General features: G+C 40.4%; 1 protein-coding gene and 1 long non-coding RNA gene across 3 annotated transcripts in view; one reads left to right on the top strand and one right to left on the bottom strand.

The window, feature by feature from the left end:
• Positions 1-7,641, bottom strand: part of LOC118696887 (uncharacterized) — a 33,740-nt gene extending 26,099 nt beyond the window's left edge. For both annotated transcript variants that reach the window (XR_004981696.1, XR_004981695.1), the window contains exons 1-2: positions 7,495-7,641; positions 6,438-6,495 (exon numbers count right to left, since the gene is read on the bottom strand). This is a non-coding gene — a long non-coding RNA (uncharacterized LOC118696887). The remainder of the gene's footprint in view (positions 1-6,437; positions 6,496-7,494) is intronic.
• Positions 7,642-7,707: 66 nt separating this feature from the next.
• On the top strand, positions 7,708-26,239 carry THOC1 (THO complex subunit 1). The gene is made up of 21 exons (XM_036397236.2): positions 7,708-7,789; positions 8,874-8,947; positions 9,057-9,117; positions 10,028-10,094; positions 11,155-11,273; positions 11,942-11,990; positions 12,487-12,582; positions 12,846-12,928; positions 13,419-13,492; positions 14,098-14,206; positions 15,290-15,421; positions 15,801-15,901; positions 17,160-17,226; positions 17,396-17,446; positions 18,080-18,150; positions 19,405-19,500; positions 19,779-19,844; positions 21,792-21,875; positions 22,099-22,246; positions 23,787-23,865; positions 25,787-26,239. Exons 1-21 carry the CDS (start codon positions 7,742-7,744, stop codon positions 26,080-26,082), a joined length of 1,971 nt encoding a protein of 656 aa, XP_036253129.1. The 5' UTR covers positions 7,708-7,741; the 3' UTR covers positions 26,083-26,239.
• The last annotated feature ends 534 nt before the right edge of the window (positions 26,240-26,773 follow it).

Raw genomic sequence — 26,773 nt, forward strand, 5'->3', positions numbered from 1 at the left:
AGGCTCTTCATCTAGGAGGTACCCAAGAAAAAAACAGCCTTACCATTCTACCCAGTGATGACTAGGGACATCTTTTGAGCAGTCTCAGAGCCTAAGAGGGCTCTGCTATCAACCAATACCATTTTGCCATCGTGGGTATTAATTTTTTTGTTTGTTGTCGCTTGGGTTGATTCTCCTGCTGGAAAACTAAAGAAGACTTTCCATGAGTTGCAGCAACCTGCTTGCCACGTGTTATGGTCACACAGGATATGAGGAGCCCTTGGAGAGGAGTATCACCATAGTGGGTTGCACCATGGCAACAACACTTGATCTTCTGGACCTGCACTGTCTTCTTCTACCTAGAGAAACAGCTCACCTTGGCAAAGGTGTGGATGAATATGCATGTGAGAGTGAGGGTAAACAGCTTTAGGTTTGCTACAAATTGCAATGTTCAAGAACACTGGATCTCTCCATGAGCTTTCTCCAGTACTGTATGACAAGCAAGGCTGCCTGGAAAAAGACAGCTTCTAATAGCAGCAAGCACTTGGAGAAAACTGACAAAAATGTTAACACTCCACTGATTCCAAGTCTGTTCAGATGTTTTGATTGAACAAGCTATACTTCCAAATGCCTCTCCATACTTCAGTAGGTGAACTGTGTTTTTGTAGTTAGATAGTTGCAGTAAGGGAATGTTCAAAACAAGAAAACCTCTGGGCATTTATATCATGGGGAGGCATATTGATATTGCAGGGATTTTAAAGTGACTGGTTTCTCTAAAGCAATAAGAGTGACTAATTTCCCTTTCAATGAATCCACATATGCTCAGTTCTCAGGTTTTGAAAGGCAGCCAAAGCAACATTCTTTCAGGCTTTAAGTTGATACAAACAAAGTATAACAGAGAGCCCCAATAGCAAAGTTTATCAATGACACATGCCTTAGTTAGAATTTACACACAGACATGGCTGGATTTTTTCACTTTGTTTTCAGATAGTTCTTAAAGAATGTCATCAGTTGCCATAGGCTGGCAGTTTCCAGCCACAATCCATCTGAGAGGGGGACACAAAACCCCCTTGCATGGACAATCTAAAATGACATTTAGAGAGCAGGAGGCTGAGGTGAAACACAGGTCCCCAAAGAGCAAGGTACTTTACAAACTTCAGTTTGGGTATGGAGAACTTATGGGTTATGCAGTGTTGAAAAAAACCAACCCAAAGCAAAATCCAAACACAGATTTACTAAAAAGGAACATATTCATAAAGTGAGCTGGGAGATGTAACGTGTACAATTTGCTGCTCGTCCTCCCTATGCTTTTTGGGGTTTTTTTCAAGTATCTTAATAAAATTGTTACCTGTTGACCTTACATATTTTAAGATACTATACTGAATTTCACTACATTTTTTAAAACATTTTCCCATTCTTTCTTTATTCTTTGTCAAGGAGAACCAACATGTGAGAGCAATGCATGGTGATCATGCAGCAACTGCTCCAGAGGATCCCCTCTTGTAAATTATACCCTGTGCTGAAGTACAGAAGAGATACAGAGTGCAATAACTTCTGATATAAAAACTTCACCCAGATAGTTTTCCTCGTTTGGGGAGATTTTTGGATGAATTCCTGCTATGCAGCCTCAGCAGGGCTTTTCTTGATTGCATCTCTGTAGCTTGAAATACAAGAGTTGATTCCTTTTTTTCCTCTTGCCTATGCATGTCAGAGGTTATTTGGACTGGACTAAACACTGGTGAGGACCATTTCCTCATTAACCAAGCCCCACACAGAGAACAATTTGGCACACAAATTAAAACAATTGCAGCATGGTGGATTTCTTCCAAAGCAGGCTGAACATTTGAGTTAAGATAGGCTCTCCCTGCTTTAGCTTATTTTATTCCTCCAAGGGTGCCTTCTCTCCCTCTCCACTGAGACCAAGCTCACCTTCCAACACTCATAATTCTGACCTCTTCTTACCCTTTACTCCCACTTCCTTCCCCTTAAGGATGGGTCATCACACTCCCTCCATTCACCTATCTTTCTGGGATTCTCCCTCTCTTGTCTTCTTATTCTAACTTTCTTGACTTCTTCCTTTACCCCAGTCCTGGATTGCTGGGTATCTTTGCTCTCTTTTTTCAAATTTATAGTCAAAGAAAAGCTTGTTTTCAAAAGTTTACGATCAGAATTAGTTGCCTACCTCTTCCACTGGCTTTTGTATGGTTTTTTATGTTTATGTTTGAACTAGAAGTTCTTTGGGGCAGAGCTGTATTTTTTCTGAATATTAACAAGGAAGGTCAAAAAGAAGATGACAAGGAGGTAGGAATGAGCTTCAGAAGTGCAATCCACAGGAACTGAATTTGCAAAAATGGTATCATTTTTCAGTCATATATCATTTTCATATCATTTTCAGCATAATCACAAAATAACAACATTCATACCAGAATTCATTCAGAATTCATACCATTGGCAGATGTGAAAGCAACCCCAGGCACTTGTGGTATAGAAGCATAGATATCTGGTCCAGAAGATGTCTTCCTGCATTCTTTAATAACTAAGTTTGACATTATAATGCACTCATGAATTCAGTTAAAGGGGTTCCATGTCAGAGTATGCTCAAAATGAGAGGCACATTGTAAGGAAATTCCAGCTTAAAAAATGTCCAACTAATCCAAGTTCTCTGCTGAAATCACAGTAGCATTGTTAGGTTAGAATCCAAAAAATATTGCTATGTGATGGGAAGAGTTGTTGATAGCATGGTTTTTGTGAGTACCATCCATATTGTGAGACCTTGCTCTTGAAAAAAATGCCAGATTTCCATAGTCCTAGTAGCACACAGACAGGAATTTTAGTAAATTCTTTTGGCACCCCCCCCCCTCCCACACACACACATTCTCTACACTGGGATAAAAAAAAACAATATACAGTAAACACTTTTGCAAGTTTTTGACTCTAGGGTCAAATCCCTGGTCTTGGTCCTTTAAGTCCTTAGTGGGCCATTTGACAATCATTGCTGTTTGTGACCATACTTCCACCTACCTGTAGATATAAATTGATATAAATAAAGTATAATACCTGGCAGAATTCCAGGTGTTGTATGCCAGCAAGTCCCATGTCCCACATAAAAGATGAGGAGCAGAAAAATCAGTCATTCTCAGATTCACATGTGAAGCAGTCTTCTAGGTGAAACCAGGTAAATGAACCCTTCTTAGGCACCCTTACCAAATTATTTGAAAAATGCCACCAAAATACAAAATATATCAGTAAAACATTTCTGCTGTAACTGGTATGAGAGAATGGGATCATATGGTATATAATCCCCAGCAATTTATCCAATAAATCAAGAGGAAACCCTGAAAGTATTCAATGCACCAGAAAATCACCATGAGATTCAACAAACATAAAACTTATATGTATATTCTGGTGAAAAGTGTAATACACTAATAAAATGCAGAAAGATTCTCTATTATTCACTTTATTAAAATGTTATTTAAATTTTCCTGAGGGGCTGTGCTTTGTGTTAATCTAGCTTCTCCTTCGTCAGTCCACACATTATTAATTGTATCTCACAGTCAGTAACAAGCTACAGTGGCTGGCAGGATGCCACCTTAAAATTAAGTGCCTAAGGTGGGACACCTTGTATTCATCAATGTTTAAAAGATAAAACTGCCTTGTGCAACTTCCCATGACTGGTGTGGAAATAACAGGTAAGCTATTTAAAGCAGGTTCCTAAGGCAATTTATCCACCTTTCATGCCTGTAGTTCTACACTGGAGGGTGTGCAAGGCAGTGGGGAAGGAAGTGGGTTGAGAAGAAAAGCACTTAAGCATGAGGGTTGGCAACAAGGAGTGAGAACAAAGCACTAAGCCCTCGTGCCATCAGAGATGGGAAGCTGAGGAGTCTCCATTCTGCAGGAATGGTAACAGAAATTAAAATGGAAACTCAGATTGGTCTTGGAACAGGATTTTACTCCAAAGGACAGCTTCTGGGTGAAGTTTTTGTAATTCCATCTACACAGCCTCTTGACACAAGAAGATAGAACACCTGTTCTATCAACTGACCTCTGACTACAGTGGTGTCCTGAGATACTGTTGCTGTTGATTGCTTTCATCCGTCTGAGCTTTCAGCTGCTAATAGGTTTAAATTTGGGCTGAAAAATTATTTTGCTTATAATACTTTTACAGAAAGCAATATTTACTTCTTTTTTCCCCCCTTAGCTTCCCACCTAGCACATACTAGAAGACACAGCTTTTTCTAACATACTGCTATCGAATTCATAATTAGCTACATTAATAATATCACTCAGTCCTCTTTATATCCAGGATAACTGTGGCATTTTAATTTACAGGTATGCAGCACTACTCTCTGATTGAGTTTCTGACCCCCAAACCAGATTTTGCCTGGCAGCCCAGAGCAGAGTTTGGCACCTCTGTTAAGGAGGTGATGAGGATGGCCCCAAGCGATGCTGTCAGATGTTGCACGGTGACTCCACCACGTGGCAAGCAGAAGTGCCACGCTGCTGAGCTTTTCTTTGACCATAAATTGCCGTGGAAGGGGCGGTCTCTGCCCGGGGCGTGCAGCAGCTGCTGGGGTGAGAACTTCTTCAGGCACTGCAGCCTCATCTGTCCACAACCCAACACGAGCACTAACAGCCCCGCGTTCATCTCCACCTCTCCAGGAGAAAGTAACTAACACCGTTCCAAACGGGAAAAACTCGGTATAGAACAAGAGGTGGCTATAAATCACCATTAAATCACACTGTTCTTCCTCTTTATCTGTTCCTACCCCAAGAAAAAAAAACTCCTCAGTCATGTCGTATTCATTAACAAACATACTGCACTGCTTTTTTCCAGTATGTTGGCAGTTCTTCTCTCTGTTCATCTAAAACCTTAGTTTTGGAATATTTCTAGTCAAAAAAGACTATTTTCTTTAGCAGTATTTTCTACTTTCACTTTCTACCATAATTTTAAAGTTTAAAGCTTTTTTTATAACCAATTCAGAGAGCTCTTCTTGGGTTCTCTTTCTTACAGCAAGAGATGGGGGCTAGAATAATCTCACATTATTCATTTAGAGTGGCCCTTTATTCAGCTGATAATATGATTTAATTTATATAAAGTAAGAGATGAGAAATGGGTGGGGGGGGGAAGTCAACTTTCTCCCAAGCCTGAATGAACAACATCAGCAAGTCTCATAGCACACGCAGGTGACTCAGACAGACAGACAGACAGATCATGTGGAGCCTGTTTTCAATGTTATGGAGCCCCTTCCCCATGGTCTGACATGAATTGGCATGGCTCTGGCATAGCCCACGTTTTTCAGGCCGTGTCAAACAATGGTTTCAGTTACAGGTGAGGTGACAAGCTCTGGGCTGGCAGGGTGCCTCCACCACCCCAGCAGCGGAGCAGCGCCTGGAACCGGCCCCCCAAGCGCGGCTCAAGCTGCCCCTCCCGCTGCACCTTCCTTTTCTGGGCAAACACTTCCCTCTCCCGGTACAAAAGCTAACTACAGCCACACCATTAAAAAAAACCCCACATATTTCCATCTCTCCTTTCATGCGTTACTTTAAATATTTGCATTTAATTTAATAAATTTAATTTTAAAATTACTCGCCTCTTCCCATATGAATGCATGTTTGAGCTTTTTCCCCACCTATGAACAAGAGTCTGGCAGCACCTGTGCTTTTGGCCAGACACCAACATCCCTTCTAACCCAAACAATTCCATGATTCTGATCCTATGATCATGATAAATGTAATTTCCGCTGGAAATATTTCTGTCACCCAGGAGGTATCTGTAGAATATTGCTCAACCTGTAAATTGTCAGCACTGAGGTGATTTTACTGATGACATAAACAAGTCCCTAATAATTTTTACTTCAGTGATAGTTTGAAAATGGTGGCAGACTGTGGTCTAGGGCTGTTTATCAGGAAAAAGAATAACCAACAGCTACAGCTGTAGAGTCATTTCTACTTTAGCAATAGTGAAATGTGAAAGGTCTGGGCACAAGTCTGATGAGGAGAGGCTGAGGGAGCTGGGGTTGCTTAGCCTGGAGAAAAGGAGGCTCAGGTTGTTGTTCTAAATAGGTTATTTCACCCGATATTCAAGAAGCCAATCCACAAGCTGAGTCGAGGTATTTTATTTTTTTACAGCCCCAAGCAGACAGGGCTGCTGAGTGGCAAATCCACAAAGCCTGCACGCTGACTACCAGGATGTTTCACTATTTATACATTTTAGCAAACAAAGGTACTAATGCTCACTGGCTACAAGTTACATAGTTCTCTTATTAATTTGTATTCTATCTCCTGTTGGTTAAATAATTCCCTTATTCTCATGCTAATTAGTCTGTATGGTCAGGCCTTCTCCTAAATTGGTGGGTTTCTCAATTCCATGAGCCACAATCTCCCTGTCAGAATTTTTTACCCAGCTCCAGCCAATTCCAGCACAGCTGCAGAGTTGGTTTTGGTAATTCCATCCTTACCTCGGGAGTTCTGCCAAACGTTCTGGTGGCTTGTAAATTCTGCATCCTTTTGTGTCCACTGTGAAAAACACCAATCACTTGCTTTAAAAATTTTAAAAGTTTAATAGTAATAAAATGGTTATAATTATATGAGTAATATAATTAGAATAATAAAAATGTGGAAAATTGTGATTAGGACAATACGAGACAATAAGAACAAAGAGTTACGCACGGTCCAGGTACCTTTTCTGGGCAAAATAAGCCCAAAAAAGGACACACGTTAACAGAGGACTAACCCTTAAAAACAATAGCTTGTTGCATATTCATACACCTCATACATGATGCATAAATTCCATTCAAACAAGGGATTCTATCTGGTCAGTGTCAGCTTCTTCCTATTAATCCTGGCGGCGTGGCGTCTGCAGAGCTGAGCGAGGCAGGAAGAGTTTGTTTCTTCTGAAAATGGAGCAATAAATTCTTTTTTCTCTGAAAGATTTAAGGTGTCCTGTGGCTGCTATCTGGTGCGAGTACCTCATTCCTTTCTTAAAAAAACATCTCACATATATAGGTTCTATTTTAACATTATGTTATAACCTAAAGCTATATTTAACGCAGTACTTTAAAAAATTAATACGGCATAACTTTCTAACATAACACATATAATATTCATTTTAATATTTGCGAAAAGCCAATCATATAATACACGTTTTTCACATCCACTCTCAGTGCTATCTCCTTCTCCCCAAGCTTTGTTAACCTCCCTGCATCCGAGATCATTGAAACATGTCAAATACTAAACTTTATCACGCCAATTCTGCCGACAAATATTAAATGCAAATATTTATCCTTCTAACACCTGCACACCGAGGGAAGCGCTCATCACCCCTACAACACCTCAGAGGAGGCTGTGGCCAGCTGGGGTCGGCCTCTCCTCCCCGACAACAAGTGACAGGACAAGAGCAATGGCCTCAGGTTGTGCCAGGAGAGGTTCAGGCCGGATATCAGGAACAATCGCCTCACAGGAAGGGCTGCCAAGCATTGGAACAGCCTGCCCGAGGAAGCGGTGGAGCCACCATACCTGGATGTTTGGGTGGCGGGCCTGGCAGCTCCGGGTTAGCGGTTGGACCCGGCCATCACGGAGGTGTTTCCCGACCCAAAGCCCGGCACAACCCGGTATTCCCAGGACCGTCCCGCTCCCTGAGCCGACGGCGCCCCCGCTCCTCCCGCTTCCCGCTGGGGGGGGCGGGGCCACGGCGTCATCGGCGCGCGCCCGCAGCGCCGCTCTCCCTCCCTCCCTCCCTCCCTGCCGCCCGCCGGCCGGGATCATGTCGCCGCCGCTCTTCAGCCTGCCCGAGGCGCGGCTCCGCTTTACGGTGAGCCTCCCCCCTGCCTTCCCCCCGTCCTTCCAGCCTTCCCTTCATCCCTGCCGCTCGGACTGGAAGCTGCGGGGCCGGCCTGTGCCTCGGCGGCTCCGGGCCCGCGGCCCGGCCGGGGCTGCTGCCGGGAGCGGCCCGGGCGCTGCTTTATGGAGCGCTGAGTGCGGCCGGGGTGCGGCGGAGTGAGAGTGGGAGTGAGGGCAGGCTGTGCGCTGGTTCGGCCAAGCGGGGGAGGAGGAAATCAGTCTTCAGGTTAGCGAAAATTAACGTGAAAGACAACGAAAGTGTAGCGTGCCCCCCGAGTAAAACGTCCGGGCGTATTGCACTTTCTGTCTCTGCTGAGGGATGCTTTTCCTTTCCCAGAGCTGGGGGGCTCCGTGTGTTGCCGGCCTCTGGATCCCCTCAGGTTGTCAGACGAGAGGATGGGATTTGCACAGGAGTGCTCGAGGCACAAGCACTCGATCCCTTAGAGCGATTTTGTAGCAGGAAGCAGTCATTTTTAGACCACCTTCTTAGCAGGAGTCATGTGCTTTTTAACATCTTCATAAACGTAGGACTTGCAGGGATCCCATGCGACTTTGTAGGTGGTAGAAAATTGGGAGGAGCTGTTAAGTCCCTTGAAGACAGGGAGAGGCTCTCAGGCCCACGATGCCGTTCTTGGGGCTGTCCTTGTAGGGCCAGGAGTTGGGCTCGATGATCCTTGTGGGTCCCTTCCGACTCAGAGTGTTCCCTGATCTGTGTCCCAAAGCATCATAACCACCTGAAGCTGTGAGTGTGGCAACTGAGACAATGATAGGTCCAGTGTTGGTCACAAGAGCCTGATCCTCTGTGTATCCTTTAGAAATGCTGTTTTCACCAGGCTGCTAGCCCACGTTTGAGGTGAGATGCTCTAACAGCTCATGTGCCTAATTTCCCATGTGCTTGTTATTTGCCCTTCCTGTTACAAAGGTCTCTCTGTAAACTAACACATGGTGTGTGGCAGGAAGATTCCTTCTTATTTCTGTCCACTGTCAGAGGAAGGAGGGAAGATCCTTTTAGTTTTGTACTGGTGTTGTAGCTTTTCTCTCTTTGCATTTGGTAGACATCCACCAGAGAGGCTCTGATTAACAAAAGCATCAAGCCGTTGTTGAATGCATTTAACCAGGTTCCTGGAAGGTAAGTGAAGGTCACTTGTTTTTTTTTTTAAATTGCCTGTTTAGATAAGTTTTAGTAATCTTGTGCCTGAGGGTAGTTACTAACTAAGGTGGAATGTTTGCATTTGCAGTGAAAATGAAAAGAAGTGTACCTTGGATCAAGCTTTTAGAGTTGTTGTAGAAGAAGAAATAGTAAGTATTTTAAACTGCTGAAGCTTATCTCTTGTTGAACCTCACGTTTCTATTAGCAGGCTAGTATATTAATGTAACAGCAATGTACTTTAGTGTAAGAAAACACTTCATTAAAAACAGGAGCTATGTAATGGTGAGGTAATTGAGATTAAAGACAGATGATTCAAGGAGGTAGGTAGAATCTTGTATTTGAGAGATATCACACTGTAGTGAGAGCTGTTGTCTGAGCCTTTTCTAGCAGTTCTTTGTAATGTTTATGAAAGTCTGCTGCATCTTAAAATTCTAATTCATAAACATGCATTGTTCAATAATTGTACTTTAAAAGTGGGTGGAAAGGGGAGGATTGGAGTAGATGTCAGAAAGAAATTCTTCACTGTGAGGGTGGTGAGGCACTGGAACAAGTTGTCCCAAGATGTTGTGGATGCCCCATCCCTGGAAGTGATCAAGGTCAGGTTGGATGGGGCTTTCAGCAACCTGGGTTAGTGAAAGGTGTCTCTGCCCCTGGCAGGAGAGTTTGAGCAATGAGATATTTTGGCCTCCCCAGATCAAAACTATTTTGTGATTTGTTACTTATGTAACAAAGCTGCCCTATCAGCTGAAAAGACTGATGAAAGGAGTCAAATAGTGTATGATCAAATAATATTTGAATGAAGTCTGGATGTGGGATATTAATTTTCAGAGGCAAATGACTGTGCATTTGGGTCTCTAGTGGCTGGAAGCAGCCAGGAATGGTTTAATTCTCAATAAAAAACTTACTACAGTTAACTGATAGGTCAGATTTCATAGATTGTTTTGGGAAGTTGAATGTCAGTATTTGTTTTAAATATACCTACTTGGAAACAAGAATTTTAGTTTTGTTAGATACATTGTGGTCAGACTGGAGAATTTCAACAGTGTTTTCTTTCTTTAGATAAACAAAGCTCCATGTGAGAATCTCCTGGCAATTATTTCTCTTGCTATTAATGGAGTCACAGAAGGTGAGCATTGAAAGAGCATCTCTCTTTCAAATTTATTGGCAGTTTTAGGGACCATTTAGGGGAATTTTAAAATCTTGATTTCTGTAAATCATCTACTGTGGTTATCTTTGGTGATATATGGTTCTTATGCTAGTGTTTAGTTTCAGAAGAGAAATTAAGTATAATATAATTAAATTTGGTTATATATGTGACATTTGTGTTGGAATCTTTTTCTTTTTTTTTTTTTTTTTTTTTTGTTAAGAAAGAAAGATGGATGGATTTGGTTGCAGCATGATTAGCAGTTTCTTTGTCCAGCACTCTAAAATGATAGAAGTTTCCCATCATAATTTCAGAGATGAGACCAGTGAGGCAGAGAGGTAAAATGACTCGGCAGAGGCAGAAATAACATCTCCTGTGTATCTGTGCTCATCTCCTGTCAGGATATGGCTGGGTTTTAGATACCTGGATCTGTTTCAATAACAGATTGTGTCAGAAATCAGTGTGCTGTTCTCTGAAGTGGCTTTTGCTCTCTTCCTTTTGTTTATTTGTTCACATTATTCATCAAGAATTGTTTGTTTCAGTAAGTACAGGTGAATTACATGTATGTTTTATGAGCTGTAGGAATAACAAGAGCTGTGCTGTGAGGAATGCAGGCATTGCCTGCAGAGCATGGGTGGATGGACTTGGAGGACTGTTTTAGTGGTGCTTGAAAAGGCTCTCAGCCTTCATGGATGTGTGTAGTGGGACTAACTGTGGATATAGAAGCCTGAAAAAGTTCACTTGCAGTCTGCAGAAAGATGTGACATTGTTTCAGATTTTGAGGTCGTTATAACAGTGATTGTTTTAATATTTGTTTTATGTTAGTGCAAAGCTTTTACAAATCTCGTTTGAGTATGTGTAGAAATAACTTTAGTGAAAGTTCACATTTTAGCCCAAGTTTTCTGTTAGGATTTGTAGGAACCCAGAAGAACTTCTTTCTTCTACTTTTTTTAATAAAATGTCCCTCAAGTGTAATGCATCTCTTTGTTTTGTATTTCAGTTCAAATTTGTTGAGTAAAAAAATTCCCTGTTTTCCTTATAGGTATCTGCACTGCGTCAACTCCTTTTGTGCTTTTGGGGGATGTTCTGGATTGCCTCCCTTTGGATCAGTGTGACAAAATTTTCACTTTTGTGGAGAAAAATGTTGCTACATGGAAATCGGTAGGTATTTCTGCAAATCTTCCATAGTTTGGCCAAAGCTTTTGTCTACAAGAACCATTGTGATGAACAGAATTTTACTGTCCTTGTGGCTGACACATTAGTGTCAGGAACTCCAGAGATAGCACCTGAAAAGCATTCTACTGTCTCAGTGTTTTCCTTATCTGGATTTTCTAACTAGAACCTCCTCCCATAGTCATTCAGGCTGCTTTGTTTCAGATTACATTATGGCCCCTGACATATTCACAAACTGTTGTTTATTGTCGATTCAGGTATCTCCCAGTTTCTTCTTCCAGATCACCAGTATTGTGAACACTCTAAATCTTTTTTGTGTGCTCTTTGCTTATTTGTACAAATCATACATGGAGTAATAAAGGAAATGAGTGTAAAAATTAGTGCATTCCAAGAAAAAAAAAAAGGATGGTGTTCTTACAGTTCATTGTCACACGTGGTTTTTTCTTTATGAAGGCTGGATGTAAATGTATTTCATGCTTTCTTGGAATTTGTGGGACTTGCCTTTTTGTGAAACCTGCCTGTTATGTAAGGGAAGACTCAAATTTAGAGTTATCTGTAGGAGTGACTCATACTTACTCATATCTTGTGATTGGATTAATCTGCTCAGGAAGGTTTTATGATCTTCTAATGTCCTAAATACCTTTACTCTGTTTCAGATCACATTTTACTCTGCAGGGAAGAATTACTTGCTGCGCATGTGCAATGGTGAGTAGTAGTTTTTCAGGCAGGGGAGAGCAGCATTAAAGAACTTCCTATCTCAGGAAATGAAAATTAGTTTAATAACTTGATTTAAATTCAGATGTGTTCAGTAAGTTATAAAGTTAAAAGGTGCATCACTCTGAACAGATACACATTCTTGGTTATTAATGTAAAAGTCATTCAGGCCTCAGGGAGCTCTTCATCAGTGGAGATAGTTTTAGAAGAATGTCATTCCTCAGCAATGACAGCGCCTGTATCCAAGGCTATATTTGAGTAGGATTCATTCAAATTTATTTTTTATTGGTGTTGAAGGTGTTAGGAGAATTGGCAGAATGCATTTGGAACAAGTATGTCTGGTCAGAGGGAGTCACTGGCATTTGAATTTACAATTATGAGCTTCCTTAGCTCTGTAGATCATGTGATTAGCAAGTCTTGAATTCTGTTGCATGAGAAATTAAAAGAGGGATAAATACTAATCTTATTTACTTTTTACAATATTTAGATCTCCTAAGAAGATTATCTAAGTCACAAAACACAGTCTTTTGTGGAAGAATTCAGCTGTTCTTGGCTAGGTTATTTCCACTTTCAGAAAAGTCAGGTGAGATTTTTTGCATTTCATCACACTTAACATTGAGACTAAATAAGCTGAACCTTTAAAGTCTGTGATGGTTGCAGACCAAATCCAGTTGGACCAAATCACTTTGCATTTGCATCCTAGTTCTTGTGCCTTTCCTTGATGTTGTGACTTTTATTTGCTTTGGTTCCTGATGTAAGTTTTTGCTCTGAGAATTGAGTATCGGTATTTCATAAACAGACTTGGGAACTTCACAGCTTTTAAGACTTTCTCTTTGTTTTTCACAGGACTTAACCTACAGAGTCAGTTCAACCTGGAAAATGTCACTGTTTTCAATACCAATGAACATGAGAGCACTCTGGGACAGAAGGTGAAAATTCCAATGTAATTTTTCACTGATTCTGCAGTTAACGTGTAAGATTGTTTGCACAAAAAGTGTTTGGGACTGTAGGTTCATAATTTGGTTGTCCCTCTGCCAGACCAAGCTGTTGTTTTGGGAATAGGCATTCCCAGGTGTCTGTTAGGTTACCTGGAATCTTAAACTGTGCACTCTGAGGGAGAAAAAGACAGGTTTGATTGTGAGGAATGAGTACTGTCACTTACTGTGCAAAGTTTTCCCCACAGTATGCAGAGGACAGAGCTGTCTCTTCAGCTTTTTTCAGGAGAAATGAGGCTACCATTGCATTAAGACAGAAATTTTTTACACATATTACAGTAATAATACTTCAGAGATTTGAGTTACCAGCTTAAGCTTTCTGATCTAATATATAATTGAATGTTTACAGTAAACAACACTGTGAGAGCTCTGTGCAAACTGTAGTGGCATTTATATAAATTTTAAATATTTTTTTCCTATTTAGCACACTGAGGAGAGGGAAGAAGGAATGGATGTGGAAGAAGGTGAAATGGGAGATGATGAAGCACCAACGAGTTGGTGAGCTGACAGAAATTTAAAAGCTGAAGCAAAGCATTATAAAGTGAAAGGAAAAATGCTGTTTGGGAAATATCTTTAAATGTTGAGATCCAAATTCTCCTCATCTTCTGCCCTCTGAAGATTAGATCTATCTAATCAGTGAAGGCTCCTGCCAATGTCTTAATTGTTTAAGTTGTCTGGGAAACAGAAATGTACAGATTTGAAAAAGTTGTATACCCTGGCTGAGAACCACTCTGGTTTTGACAGTTTTACAAATTCCCTTCACAAAACTCGTGATAAGATGTATTCAGGGATTTTGAGTATATGCTTAAGGAGAAAAAGCTGTGTTCCCCTTCATGCCACAGATAGTAAAAAAACTCCTAAGATCCCTTTTGTGTACTTTTTTACTTCTATGGTGAGAAAGTAACAACAGACTGAATGGAAAGCTCTTACAAGGACAAATTTTGAGTTACAGATTCCTCTGTGACGGTTCACTACTGACTCACTAATTTACTTCCAAAGTGAATAATGTTTTCTGGGGTTGTACATTCCTGAGTGAACTTGAATATAGTATATTGCTTTTCAATGTGGTTTTTTTTTTTTTTTTTTCATTATTTCTTCCACAGTTCCATTCCAATAGATTATAACCTGTATAGAAAATTCTGGTCACTTCAAGATTATTTTAGAAATCCTGTGCAGTGTTATGAGAAGGTGTCATGGAAAACATTTCTTAAGGTAATCTGAGTTCATGCTTTCAACCATTCAGCCTAAGTAAAGGTCATTGTTTACATGAGTAGCAGTGACTGCATAAGCATGGAACAGTTCAAAGGCTCAGGCTGCTGGAAAATGATAGTGCATTAGGAAATGCATTTTGACGTTTTCTTAAGTGAGCCTTTTTCAGTAAACTAATATATTGTGTTAAAATGTACAATAAGTTTCCTACTGTATGTCAATACCAGAAGTACTTCACATGTTGCAACAGTGCCAGAAGTACTTTTTTTTTTGTGGTTTATCAGCTGCAACAAGCAGAAGTTGTGCGTTTGGGTGGGTTTTTTTACCCAGAGAAGATAAATAGCTCTATCTAGTCCTTACTGTTATTTTTGAGTAGTTATACTGATGCCAGTGGCATCCTAAAGATTACTGGTTTCTAACAAAGCAAATCTCTTTGTAGAAGCAATGACTTGAATGTCCCCTTCAGCCAGCTGTTTCAGTTTTGCTTAGTATGAATATTGATGAGGATTTATTGCCAAGGTACAGTTTCTTCAAAATTTGTCACCCAGTATTTATTTAATTTAAAGAAGCTTAGTTATTTTTTAATCTTCATTCTCTGTGTTCTGGTAATAAGAGGTGACATCTGCTCAGACATCCTAGTATAAATCTAATTTATGATATCTACTCATGGGGCCAAAAAAAAAAAAAAAAACAAACCCACAGAAAACCACCACAGGTGCAGTTCAGAAACTGATCAAAGACTTAGGTCTTTCAGATGAAATTTTTTACTGTGATCATGTGAACCTTTCTTCTTCATGATGTCTAAACAACAACGCATTGTTCAGAACCTAAAATGTTTTTTTTCTTAGCATACTTTAAATATTCTGTATGATTAAATGTTCTGACATGATAACATTTTCACTTCATTTGTGGTGTTCAGAGCAGTCCTGCACATCAGTAACAAATGTTTCACATTTGTTCACATTTCTAACAATTGTTTCAATGGGCTGATAGCCGATCTACCAAGTATTTTACTTGCTTGGCTTTAGGTCTGCAAAGGTTCAGTATTGTTTTCATGTGGTAAATAAAAAAACCTCTCTTTTATAGTACTCAGAAGAAGTTTTGGCTGTTTTCAAAAGTTACAAATTGGATGACACTCAGGCTTCCCGAAAAAAGTTGGAAGAACTAAAAACAGGAGGAGAACATGTGTATTTTGCAAAGTTCCTAACTAGTGAAAAGGTACGTGGCTTCCCTTCCAGAATTTCAGGCTCGTTGAGGTTGGAAGGAACCTATGTCTGGTTCAGCTTCCCTGCTCAAAGCTCTCAGCTGGAGCAGTTGATCAGCACTATGTCCAGTTGAGACTCCACAGTTTCTCTGGATATCCCATTACAATGTTTGGCCATTTTATTTAGATAGATGTATTCTATTCCTTTTTGTATTCTATTCTTTGTGGGTTGTCTCTGTTAATTAATGACTCAGAGGCTTCTATTTCTGGAATAAGAGTCTTCAATAACGCTGCCATTTGTTTATTGGATTTCATTTCTAATGTTGCCTTTACAAAGATAAATTAAAAGAGAGTAAATATTTAAAGATCTTTTGCTTTTTTATTGTTGTTTAGCTAATGGATTTACAGCTGAGTGACAGTAACTTCCGTCGTCACATCTTGTTGCAGTACCTAATACTATTTCAGTATCTAAAGGGACAAGTCAAATTTAAAAGGTAATGTGAAAATACTTTGTGTTTTGGGGATGGGGAACTAGGAACTTGGAGATAAACCAAAATATTTTAAAATAGTTTGCCTACTTATTCTGAGTTTGTGGAACTTGGAGCCTTGGATTGGTAAATACAGGGTATGGCTGAAGTTATTTTACAGCTGGAAAGCAGAGGTCTCAATTAATTTCTCTGTTCCTCTGCCTGATTCTTTGCCCTCCTGTGCTCTCATGTTGGTTGGACTTGCTTAAAATTGTGCCATTTACTATACAGACAGAAATGCAATCTGCTCATCTTTGCAGAGTAAGTTTTCTGCCAAGTTGGTGAGTTGTGGGGTCTCAGAGAAGTAGAGGCCATTAAAACTTGCTTACAGTGAGTGCCAGCCATGAGAGGGAAGGAGACTCTCCTTGGCAGCACCCAGTTGTTAAGACCAGTGCAAGGTACTTGTGTGTGGCATCATTTTGAATCTATACTGGCTTTGCAAAGTGGCATTGGTTGCTGATTTGTTTTTTCTTAGTGTACTGCAGAACTCTGTCTAAAATGGCAAGAAATAGCAATGGTGATTATTGCTTTTATAAATTCATGGGATAGAACCAAACTCCATCTGTTCCTAGTCTCTTAACATTATTCTGAAGAAAAACCCATCTCATTTCCTGTGCCCTGGGCCATATTTGCACGTAATAATTAATATCCTTAACAAGGCAGGTGTCTCCCACCTGCTATATATTGTTTTTTGTAAACAGCTCTCAAAGAACTTTGTAATCTAGGATCATTATCCTAATTCTATAGATCATTTATAAAGGCAGTCTAGTGGCTGAGAAGGAATGGAATTCAGGTCTTCTGAATTCCAGTTCAGTCCTTTTGAGGTGGCAGTCATTCAATGTCATTGCATGAAAATGTTCATTATAAATGGTCACTTATTGGTGGTCAAGGATGGCATGAGATACAAATGGTGGTATAACACTTGGTGAGTGTTTTTGAGGTAAATCTTTTCATTGTGCCCATTTGCTGTATTTTGGGTCCAGTATCGAGGTTTGATCTTGAATCACTCAAATGGGCTTCCTATTGGGTGAATTCTACACCTTGAAAGTGTAGTCCCCAAGCACATCTAATTAATTCCACAAACTAGTAAATGCCCTGGGACCATAGCAGATCACATTCAAAGCACATTCCTCAGATCTCCTCTTAACACCCCTCACAAGGTATGTAGTATAAATTATATGTCCTCAGCACACTTTCTGATGTGTTGTTTTTTTTTCAATTCCAGTTCAAACTATGTTCTAACAGATGAACAGTCTCTTTGGATTGAAGATACTACAAAAGCAGTCTACCAGGTTGGTACAGTATCTACTCTCATAAAAATTACATGGAAGAATATTGAGCATGTAATATTGTATCAACCACCTTTAAAGCAGTAGCCACCATTTTCTCTGGAGTTCTTTTCCTACATGTTCTGCAACAGATACAATACAAAAAGTTCACCTTCTTTTCTCTCATTCATAGCTTCTTTCAGAAAATCCTCCAGATGGGGAAAGATTCTCAAAAATGGTAGAGGTGAGTATTTTGATGCCTGCCTGAACAAAGTCTATAGCACATAAAAAAGCAGTTTCAGCTTATACTAGCTTTTAGAACACACCTATTATATCTGAGAACTTTTACCTCATCCTAGTAAAAATTCGTCCTATAGTGTCTTATTATTTTGTAGTCATATTTTATCCCGTGTTTTCATTAATGTCTTTCTTCCTTCTTCAGGGGAGAAATGGAGATATGCCTGTATGTGCATGTGTACACATGCACATTGGAAAGCAAAAAATATTCCAAAGTTTTTGCAGATAGGAGTCCTGTGCCCAAAGACATGGAAATGAAATACAAGTGAAATTAATCAAAACCCAAGAAATTGTCTTTTTGCTATCCTTTTTTCCTTTACTGTTACCACATCTATTTTCTTGACTAGACCAGGGGAGATAAAGCTTTTCCCACAAGTTTTTGAAGAGAGGAGTTACACTATTTTTGCATATCAATCCAGTTGCCTAAGATTATACTGATGATCTTCAAGATAGTGACTGAAACACACAACCTAGAACAAAGTTTTCCCCTTAATTTTAATAGCTCAATTTAAAACTTTGGGGTCAACTCTGAACGTGCTTATGACCCTAATAATGTGCAATACTTTCTGTCTTTCTGCAGCATATATTAAATACTGAAGAAAACTGGAACTCATGGAAAAATGAGGGCTGCCCAAGCTTTGTGAAAGAAAGGTAACTGTGTTATGGAACAGAAGCTTTCTGCTGCTTGTTTGAAATGGTGGTTCCACTTCAGAGTCTGCTACCCATGGTGTATATTGACCACTCACACAACTTGGATATCTGTACAGTTGCCTGTCCCTTCAGTGAGTGCAGGCTCTTAGATTTCTGCCAAAAGTCATAAGGCTTGCAGTATGTCAGGGAAGAGGTGTTTATGGGTGTGTCTGATCTCAGGAGAGCATTCTTCATTGTCTCAGGGCAATATTTTGTGGTACTGGTACTGGTCCAGGAGACTGGAGCAGGTTTTGCTGCCTCCTGCTTTCAGCAGACCCTAGGTTGAAGTGGTTAGTGCCTGACTTTTCCATTTATCCCTTTGGACTGCCTCTAATGAAGCCTTTGGCATTATGGCTTTGGGCAGGGCAGCATACCTGGAGTTTGTGTAACAGTTCTCTTACACAATTTATTTGTTTGCCACTTGATGGTGATCACTTACCTTAAAGGGAATGACAATTAGATGGCTTTCACCACTGAAAGTTTCCTGTGTTACTAACTAGTGGCAAAACTTGAACTTTGACTCCATGTGTCTACTTGACTGTCTTGAGGGGATGACCAAACATTTGTCTTCCACCCTACTTCATTGTACACACAGAATGGCCTCTTTGTGGTAAGGAACATGTGGGTCATTATATCTTTGGAGATTCCCTTTTATTGGAGAGATGATGTGCAGCCACCTCTTCATGACTTAAGCTGTTTGTAAATAAAAGGGAGGGGGGCTGTTAGAAGAGAGAAATTACTGTTGCAGGGGGATTGTGAGGAAGTAAAATTATGAAATTTGACTTTTATAAATATTCTGTCTCCTTTAGATCTCATCCAGAGTTTCAGCTTGGGTAGGTTTTGCCCTAACCTCAGTCCTCTGGGATCTCCAATCTCTAATCCCATGAAATCAGGTGCAGCTGGGGAAAGAGACCTTGCAACCATGATCCCAGCAGCAGGGTAGATCATGTCCTGCTGGCACAATTGTGATTTGCTTCCTTCTGTTTTTGGGACTCTGGTAGATCTTTATATTTTTGAGTGAACTAATTTTGGTGTCTGGCAGAATCCTTTATCTCTACTTTGCCTCCTCTCTCCTTTTCCCCACTGCCTCCTTCCACCCTTAGACTCGCTGTCCCTCAGTTCTCATCTCAGGTGAAAGGTGAAGGTGAAACAGCTTCTTTTGTTCTTGAGATATTACTGGTTTGACACTAAAGAGCTTTTTTTTTTTTTCTTTAGACCTCCTGATTCTAAGCCAATGAGGCCTGTGCGGAAGAGGCCAGCTCCAGAGGACTTCTTAGGAAAAGGATCAAACAAAAAAATCCTTATGGGGAAGTATGTTGGTTTCTCTTTCCTTTACAAAATTTCTGGGTTTGGCTTGGTTAATTGGTTTGGGGGATTTTATGTTTGGGGTTTTTTCCTCCCACTGTTTTTTCTATACATCAATTTTCAAACATCCTTATTTTGGAGCTGCCAAAGGATATATCACTCTTTTAAAACTTGCAGTAGCCTTTCTTATAACCATCTTTTACAGATCCCTTTAAGACAGTCCATGAGTGTGGCATGGTAGGATGATGAACATAAACAATGTGTGTTTATGCTTTTCTTTTCAGTGAGGAGCTGACCCGCCTTTGGAATTTATGTCCTGATAACATGGAAGCCTGTAAATCTGAGAGTAGGTAGGTAAAAAATGGGTGTGTCATTGTTTAAAGCTAACTAATTAGCACTCTAATTAGAGAGTTACAAAGTTGGCATAAGGAAGATGTACAAGATGATCTCAGGAAGTGTGCATTTCACACCTTTAGAGAAGGTGGTTGTATGAATTTTTGCCCTGAAACCTCTTTACAGTTTTCCTCACTTCTTCGAGTGTTTATGCTGCCAGTAATTTTCATTGCTTACTAAAGTAAAATCTAAGCTGAAAACCAGATGAAAACTTTCCTTTTGTAGAACATGATTGTATAATTAATTACCTTATATAATGAAGGAAGATTGCCAAGTCTGTCTCTGATGAAGTTAGCATGCTGCTTGGCTATGATTTTCGAGCAGGCCTGTGCTTTAAACAATGCTAGATAAGAGGAAATTGGCTACCAGGCATTGTTCCAGCACATACCATGTCTGTTCGTGGGGCAGATACAGAAAAATTATTAGTTGTCCCTTCTGCTTGCACAATTGTAGGAAATGCTTAAAATATACTCTGCTACACAACTTTCTTTGTTACAGGTGCCAAAATCTCTTTTACTGTGCAGACATGATGCAGAGTAAGAAAATTTGGAGAAGGAATGGGACAGTTCCCGAAGAGAACTCTGCTAGTAGTGGCTGTAAAGTCTGGTTCTGTGGGGAGAGGTGCTAGCTGTGCAGATTTCCTGGGTGGAGGGATTGCTTTTCTAGAGTTTCAGAGCTTTGCAGAGGAAGTGCCCTCCTTTCTTGTGAGGCTGGGATATACAGGAAGGCCTTTGACAGGATGCTTGCCTTTACTAGGCCAAGGGATGAAGGTGGAGTTGTGTTTGGAACCAAAGCTTTTGGTTCCATGTGTGTGATTGTATTGTGCTGCAATGCCTTTAAATAAAAATAAATAAATAAAGCCCTTAACAAATGTACATAAACAAAGAAAATGCATGCCATGGTAAACAGGAAACTGATCCCATGGTGTCAAGATTCAGTTGCAAGTTTTTGTCATGGGCTTTGTGACTGTATGTGGTCAAGTAAAAGCTTTTTGCTTTGGTTCTTCACATCTCCATTCAAATGGGGTAATACTTCCTTAGCTGTCCCCTTTTTAGATGGTTGTTTTGGGGATAATGTGGCAGGACTCAGATGGGTTTTCAAGGTGCTGGCTTTTTCCAGTAATCAGTGATGATGCATGGGGCACTGCTGCCCTGAGCAAAATGCCTTTTTCAAAACAAATTTGAGATGAATGTATAGACCAGTGTGCTTCACCCCCTGCTCCAGCCCTTTGCTAGACTCCCTTACAGAAGCAGGTGTGTCTCCTGTCAGCATTGGGTAGGAGAAATACAGATCATTATGAGCTTGCTTTGCTCCACTGAGAGTCTTGGCTCTCAGTAACCTACAGCTCTCACACAATCTGTGTTTCTTGGGTAGAGTCTTCTCAGCAGCAAACCATCCTGATGGTGTGAAATTTCATTTCTGTTCTTTTTTTAGGTCAGGGTTCCTTTTGTGCTGCTTTGAGTACCTGTCAGAACCCACCCCAAGCAGTTCTGAGAGCAGATGGAGCTGAGGTGGGGGGTGGCAGGGACAGCCATGTTTTGCTGCTGTCAAATGGCACAAAACTAGCAACCATTTTAGACTTCTGAGCGCTTGTGAGCTGTGCAAATGCTGCTGACAGATGTTGACATCACCTCTTTGTATGGCAGGAGGTTTAAATGTGTATAATAGGCAGTGCTAGCAACTGCTGGCACACTCTAGTGGTTTTGCAGTTAATAATTTTATAGCAATATGTATCAAGCACTTTCTTTGCTTGTTTAAAATTGTTAAATTTGAGTGGGTTGGTTTGGGATTTGTATTTTTCTCCTCAGTGGATGAGCTTGAGATGTGTCAAAAGAAACAAAGACTGTCCATTTTAGAGAAGTTTGTGAAGCATATTTAAGCTCTTTATTTGATTTTTTTTTTAGGGAATATATGCCAACACTGGAGGAATTTTTTGAGGAAGCTATTGAACAAGCAGACCCTGAAAACATGGTTGAAAATAAATATAAGTATGTCCATCTCTGCTGTGTTTCACTTGATTTTAGTCTGTTTCATGTTTGGACTGTTAAAGAAAACAGACTGTTCTCAGCATTACTAGTATCTGTGTAGGACTCCAGAAATGTACAAAAATTGATTAAATTTGGACAGAATTATATTACTAAATGTCTCAAATCTTTCTCTGTGTTTTTATAGATGCCAGACTTTAATAATCAAACTTGTGTTTTATTGTAGGGCTGTGAACAATTCTAACTATGGCTGGAGAGCACTGAGACTTCTGGCACGCAGAAGTCCCCACTTCTTCCAGCCAACAAACCAACAGTTCAAGAGTTTACCTGAATATCTAGAAAACATGGTAATCAAATTAGCCAAGGAGCTGCCTGTAAGTAATATTATCCTATAATAATAAATGCTGAATTCATTCACTTTCTGGTTGTCCCTCTGCAGTCCATTTGGTACAGAGAGGGAGAAAAAAAAAAGCCAGGAAAAAAGTTTGTACACTGAAATAAAAATTACAAATAAAATTAGTCTAATCTCTGAACATCCCCTAACAATAAACTGAGTAACACTGATTAACCTAGTAACTGTTGAACTCTGCCTTGTACTCTGAAAAAAACCAGCTGTGGCAATCCTGTTGGTAGGTGGGAGTGTGTATATATATATATATATATATATATATATATATATATATATATATATATATATATATATATATATATGTGTGTGTGTGTGTGAATATATACACATATATATCTTAACCCAGCTGCTTGGGTTCCATGTTGCAGTGCAGACCAATTTTATGGAAGCCAGAATTTTATAAGCCAGAATCATGGCTCATGAATATACTGGGATGGCAGGAAAAGAGGCAGTGTGTGCAGCTGATGGTGCTGTGCTTACCAGAACTTTACAGCAAGGTTTGCCAGAGGTCTTCTATCAGCTCCCTGACTTCTAAAATATGCAAAACAATAATAAACCTTGTGGAGCTGTAAAATTAAGGCATTAACCCTTTGCTTGGTCAACAGTACAAATTTGAGTCCAGGTGGGGCCTTTCAGATGGCTTTATACACAGTGATAAGAGAGGCTGCCAGTGGGGAAGGGGTGCTTTCTACACCTCTGAATTGGCACAAAACCCAGCAATGTCTTGCAGATACAAACCCTTGCTTCTCTACTGAGACTTTCCTTCTCTGTAATGTGAGGTCTCAAGGTTGGAGTTTAATATATGGCTGTTTTGTTTGTCCAGCCATCAGAGTTAACTGTAAGCTAAGAGCAAGTTTAAAAAAAATGTGGGGATTGTAATTTGTTGAATGTATTAAGGTATGGCTGCATGCAGTATTCCTGGTACTACTGTCATGTGCCAAAAGCAATGGCAAGAAACAACTTGTGTACCTAAGGCCCGTGGCTGAAATATAGAAAAAGATGAAACCTTTTGGCTGATCAGTACCTGAATGAGGGAGTGAAAAGTTTGTTGTTTGTGTATTTGATTGCCACCTTCCAGAAGTCTGAAAGTACATAAACTTTGAGGAATTCCCAAGTGTGGAATAAAATTAATGAATAACAATAATCATGATTTTTTTAAAAAATGTTCATCAGTAGTGATCTTAAATTTGGTTGGCTGGGGTTTTTTTTTTTTTAAGCAAGTGATAAAGCTTGCTTATGGAATGCTTAGTTGTTGTTACTATGAAAAGGAAAAATCCTATTTAATCAGTGGATGCTTTGATGAGTTTTTTTTTTAGTTAGTAATATATTTTATTAGAACTTACTGGTGTTACTGGTGTTTAGGAAACTCTGGGGGATTTTTGATTCTCATGTGGGATTGTGTCAGACTTTCCATTCTAACACACATTCCAGAGACAAGCACAGAGCTGTAGAATTTCTCTTTGAAAACAAAATGCATCCAGTGATGTTTAGTTCTTTCATTGTAGCCTCCTTCTGAAGAAATAAAAACAGGTGAAGATGAAGATGAGGAAGATAATGATGCTTTATTAAAGGAAAACAATGAAAGTAAGACTTGCATATTCTTAGTCTTTCCAGTTTTTCTCTTGATATGTGTTGCAGAATCTGTGTTTTAACATAGTTTCCACTGAGGGCCATCAGTCCTGCTTACCCCAGTGCATTAGCACCAACAAGCACAGCCTTTTTGGGACACAGGAGCAGCCTCCCAGTGTCCTGGCCTGCAATGCTGAAAGCTTCCAACCTGTTGGATTAGCACTTTCACTAGGAGCCTCTTTCACCTTTTCTGCTATGTAGTCTGTGTTGACAGTGTCACTGGGTGTTCAGGGCTGAAATGTCAGCTGTGTAAAAGCCTGTGTGAGTGCTCCTCTCCCACTTTCCTGTTCTCTCTGCCCTTTAATCACTGGGGTAAGCACTTTCCCCTAGCCCTCCTGGGGTAGTAACTGTGGAACTTTCAAAAATGGGTATATTCCAGCTCTGAGATCTTTACTTCTTCATTTAAAATACCTTAGAGGCAAAAGTTTCTCTGGAAGAAGAGCAACCTTCCTGACAAACATCATCTCACTCATTGTTCTCCACAATCTGTCTCTTGCCTTTAATCCTGGCATGTCCTGCTCCTAGGTGTCCTTCCCTATCTCCTTTGTCTGTGAATCTGCCATCTTTCATCCTCATTCGTGCCTTCATCTCACAGCACCCTTGTGGGTTATAACCCTGTATCCCAGCTCCTGGATCCAGCACAGGCAGATGGGATGCACAGGGCATGGAAGCCAAACACTGGGTACCTCTGGCAGCTTTGTTGCAAGCTGTTTTCTGTCAGTGGAAAGACACCTGTGGGCTTCTGTGAATCTCTCTCATGTTGCCCTTTTCCATCCAGCACTTGACCTTCTCTACAGTCTCCTTTGCAATAGTAGAGAACTTCTTTCCTCTTTAGCTTAATGCTAATGCACACAGCCTTTGTGGTGTCACTGTGTGGGATTTACATCTTTCTTTAAATCTTGTCTTAAAGCAATGATGGCAGAGCCATGGTCTGCTGTGCTTAGACATAAGAGAAATGATCTGAGGGCTTTTATTGTTTTGTTGTTCTGCATCTTTTGTCCTTTTCCTCTGTGTGACTTTAGTTCAGATAAATGACTGTGACTGATAAGCGCTGGAGAGACTTGAATTTCTACTCTGTGCCACCTCTCTTCAGGTGGCACAAGAAGGGACTAATTCTTAATAAGAGATTATTTTTTAATAAAATAAATTTTATTTAAAAGTAGGAGTATGATTAATTTCTCTATGTATTTCAATTTTTGGTGTTTTTTTCTTTAAAATTGTGAAATAAACAGGGATGGTAAGCCACAGACTGTAGACTGTGATAAGCTATGAATGTGCAAACCCATCTGTAATCTCGTAGCACTTGGCTTCCCAGCAGAGCCTAGTGTTCCATGGTTTTTATGTCAATGCCAGAATGATAGAAAATTCCTTGAAGTACTGACTACACATGAAATTTACTGTCATAGGCCTGTCGTGTTGCCAATAGGAACATGAGAAAAAAATGAATGAATACTGAGTTTGTTTGTTTGGATTTTTTTACCTGGGTTGACTTTGAGTAAGGTGGCTAAAAAATTCCAAAACACAGCTAAATGTTAAAGATCACTCTGTATTTTAATGTTATAATTGACTTGTGTTGAAGTCTGTCAAAATCCTTGTTTTCATTTGGAGGAGGCAGTTCTGATGTATTTAAGACTTAGGCACTTCTCTCAATATTAAAGGAGATACAGATAATCTTGCTTTTTATGTTATTTATGGGCATTAAGGGACATAGCTCTTGAAACCCAGGTAAACACCTGTAAAAATCTGCTCTTGGAGCTAGAGTAGGTGTAAGTCAGTCTGTCAGTAAATAAACAGAGGATTTAAAATAGGGAGGATTCATTTGCAGTGTCTGGAGGTGTTCCCCGTGTCTCACTGATTCCTTCTCTGTTTTCCCCAGGTCCAGAGGTGCAACGGGACAAAGCCATGACGGGCGAGCAGATCGAGTCCTTTGCCAACAGGCTGGGGGAGCAGTGGAAGGCCTTGGCCCCCTACTTGGAGATGAAGGAGTCTGACATCCGGCAGATCGAGCTGGACAGCGAGGATGTGAAGATGAGAGCCAAGCAGCTGCTGGTGGCCTGGCAGGATCAGGAGGGCTCTCACGCCACCCCCGAGAACCTGATCACGGCGCTGACCAAGGCCGGCCTCGGGGAGCTGGCCGAAAGCCTCTCCAACGACACCGAAGGCAGCAGCTAACTCGCCTCAGATGCCAACTGACTGACTTGGGGCTGGGGGGTTGGTAATTGTGACTCTTCTGGTGCTTGCCATTGATAATTGTTACTTTTGTCGCTAGGCAATAGATTTTTGATAGGTATTTTATGTTCGGTAAATGATATAAAGCTTTTTAATATTACTGTTGGATTGTCCAGAGTGTCTGAGAAAAGGATTAGTTGCTGTAGCCTGGAACTAGGAAGCTGTATCTTTGGTGGTAGAACATGAAAGGGAGGATGGAGAGTCCTCGCAGCTTTTGGGGCAGGCTCTGGGAGTTTGGCACCAGCAGAACTCGGGTTGCTCCTGCTGGACAGAGAATTGGCAGGCTCGTTCCTCACAGCAGGGAAGAACTGTGTGTGAAGGACTTTGGAGTCACTCTTTGGGGTCATGGGAGCTGGGGACTGTCAAAAGAGGTAAAATGAGAGAGTTGTGATGGTACTCCAAGGCACAGCACTGCCTTCCAGTGAAGAAGTGCTGTCCTGCTCTCCCACTGAAGCACTGGTTCAGTCAGTGATCAAGGGATTTCCATGCTGGTTTTTGTTAGTGATTACTTTTAGCTTCTCATTCTTTGGCTGTGTAGGAACACCCCTGAGTACTGGTAAACAAAGAAGTTTTTTTTGCCACAGGTAATTGTGAAGGTTTCATTTTAAGGCCATGGTTGTCTGTAGATGGGTAC

The sequence above is a fragment of the Molothrus ater genome, chromosome 1, assembly GCF_012460135.2.
Source record: "Molothrus ater isolate BHLD 08-10-18 breed brown headed cowbird chromosome 1, BPBGC_Mater_1.1, whole genome shotgun sequence".
NCBI lineage: Eukaryota > Metazoa > Chordata > Aves > Passeriformes > Icteridae > Molothrus > Molothrus ater.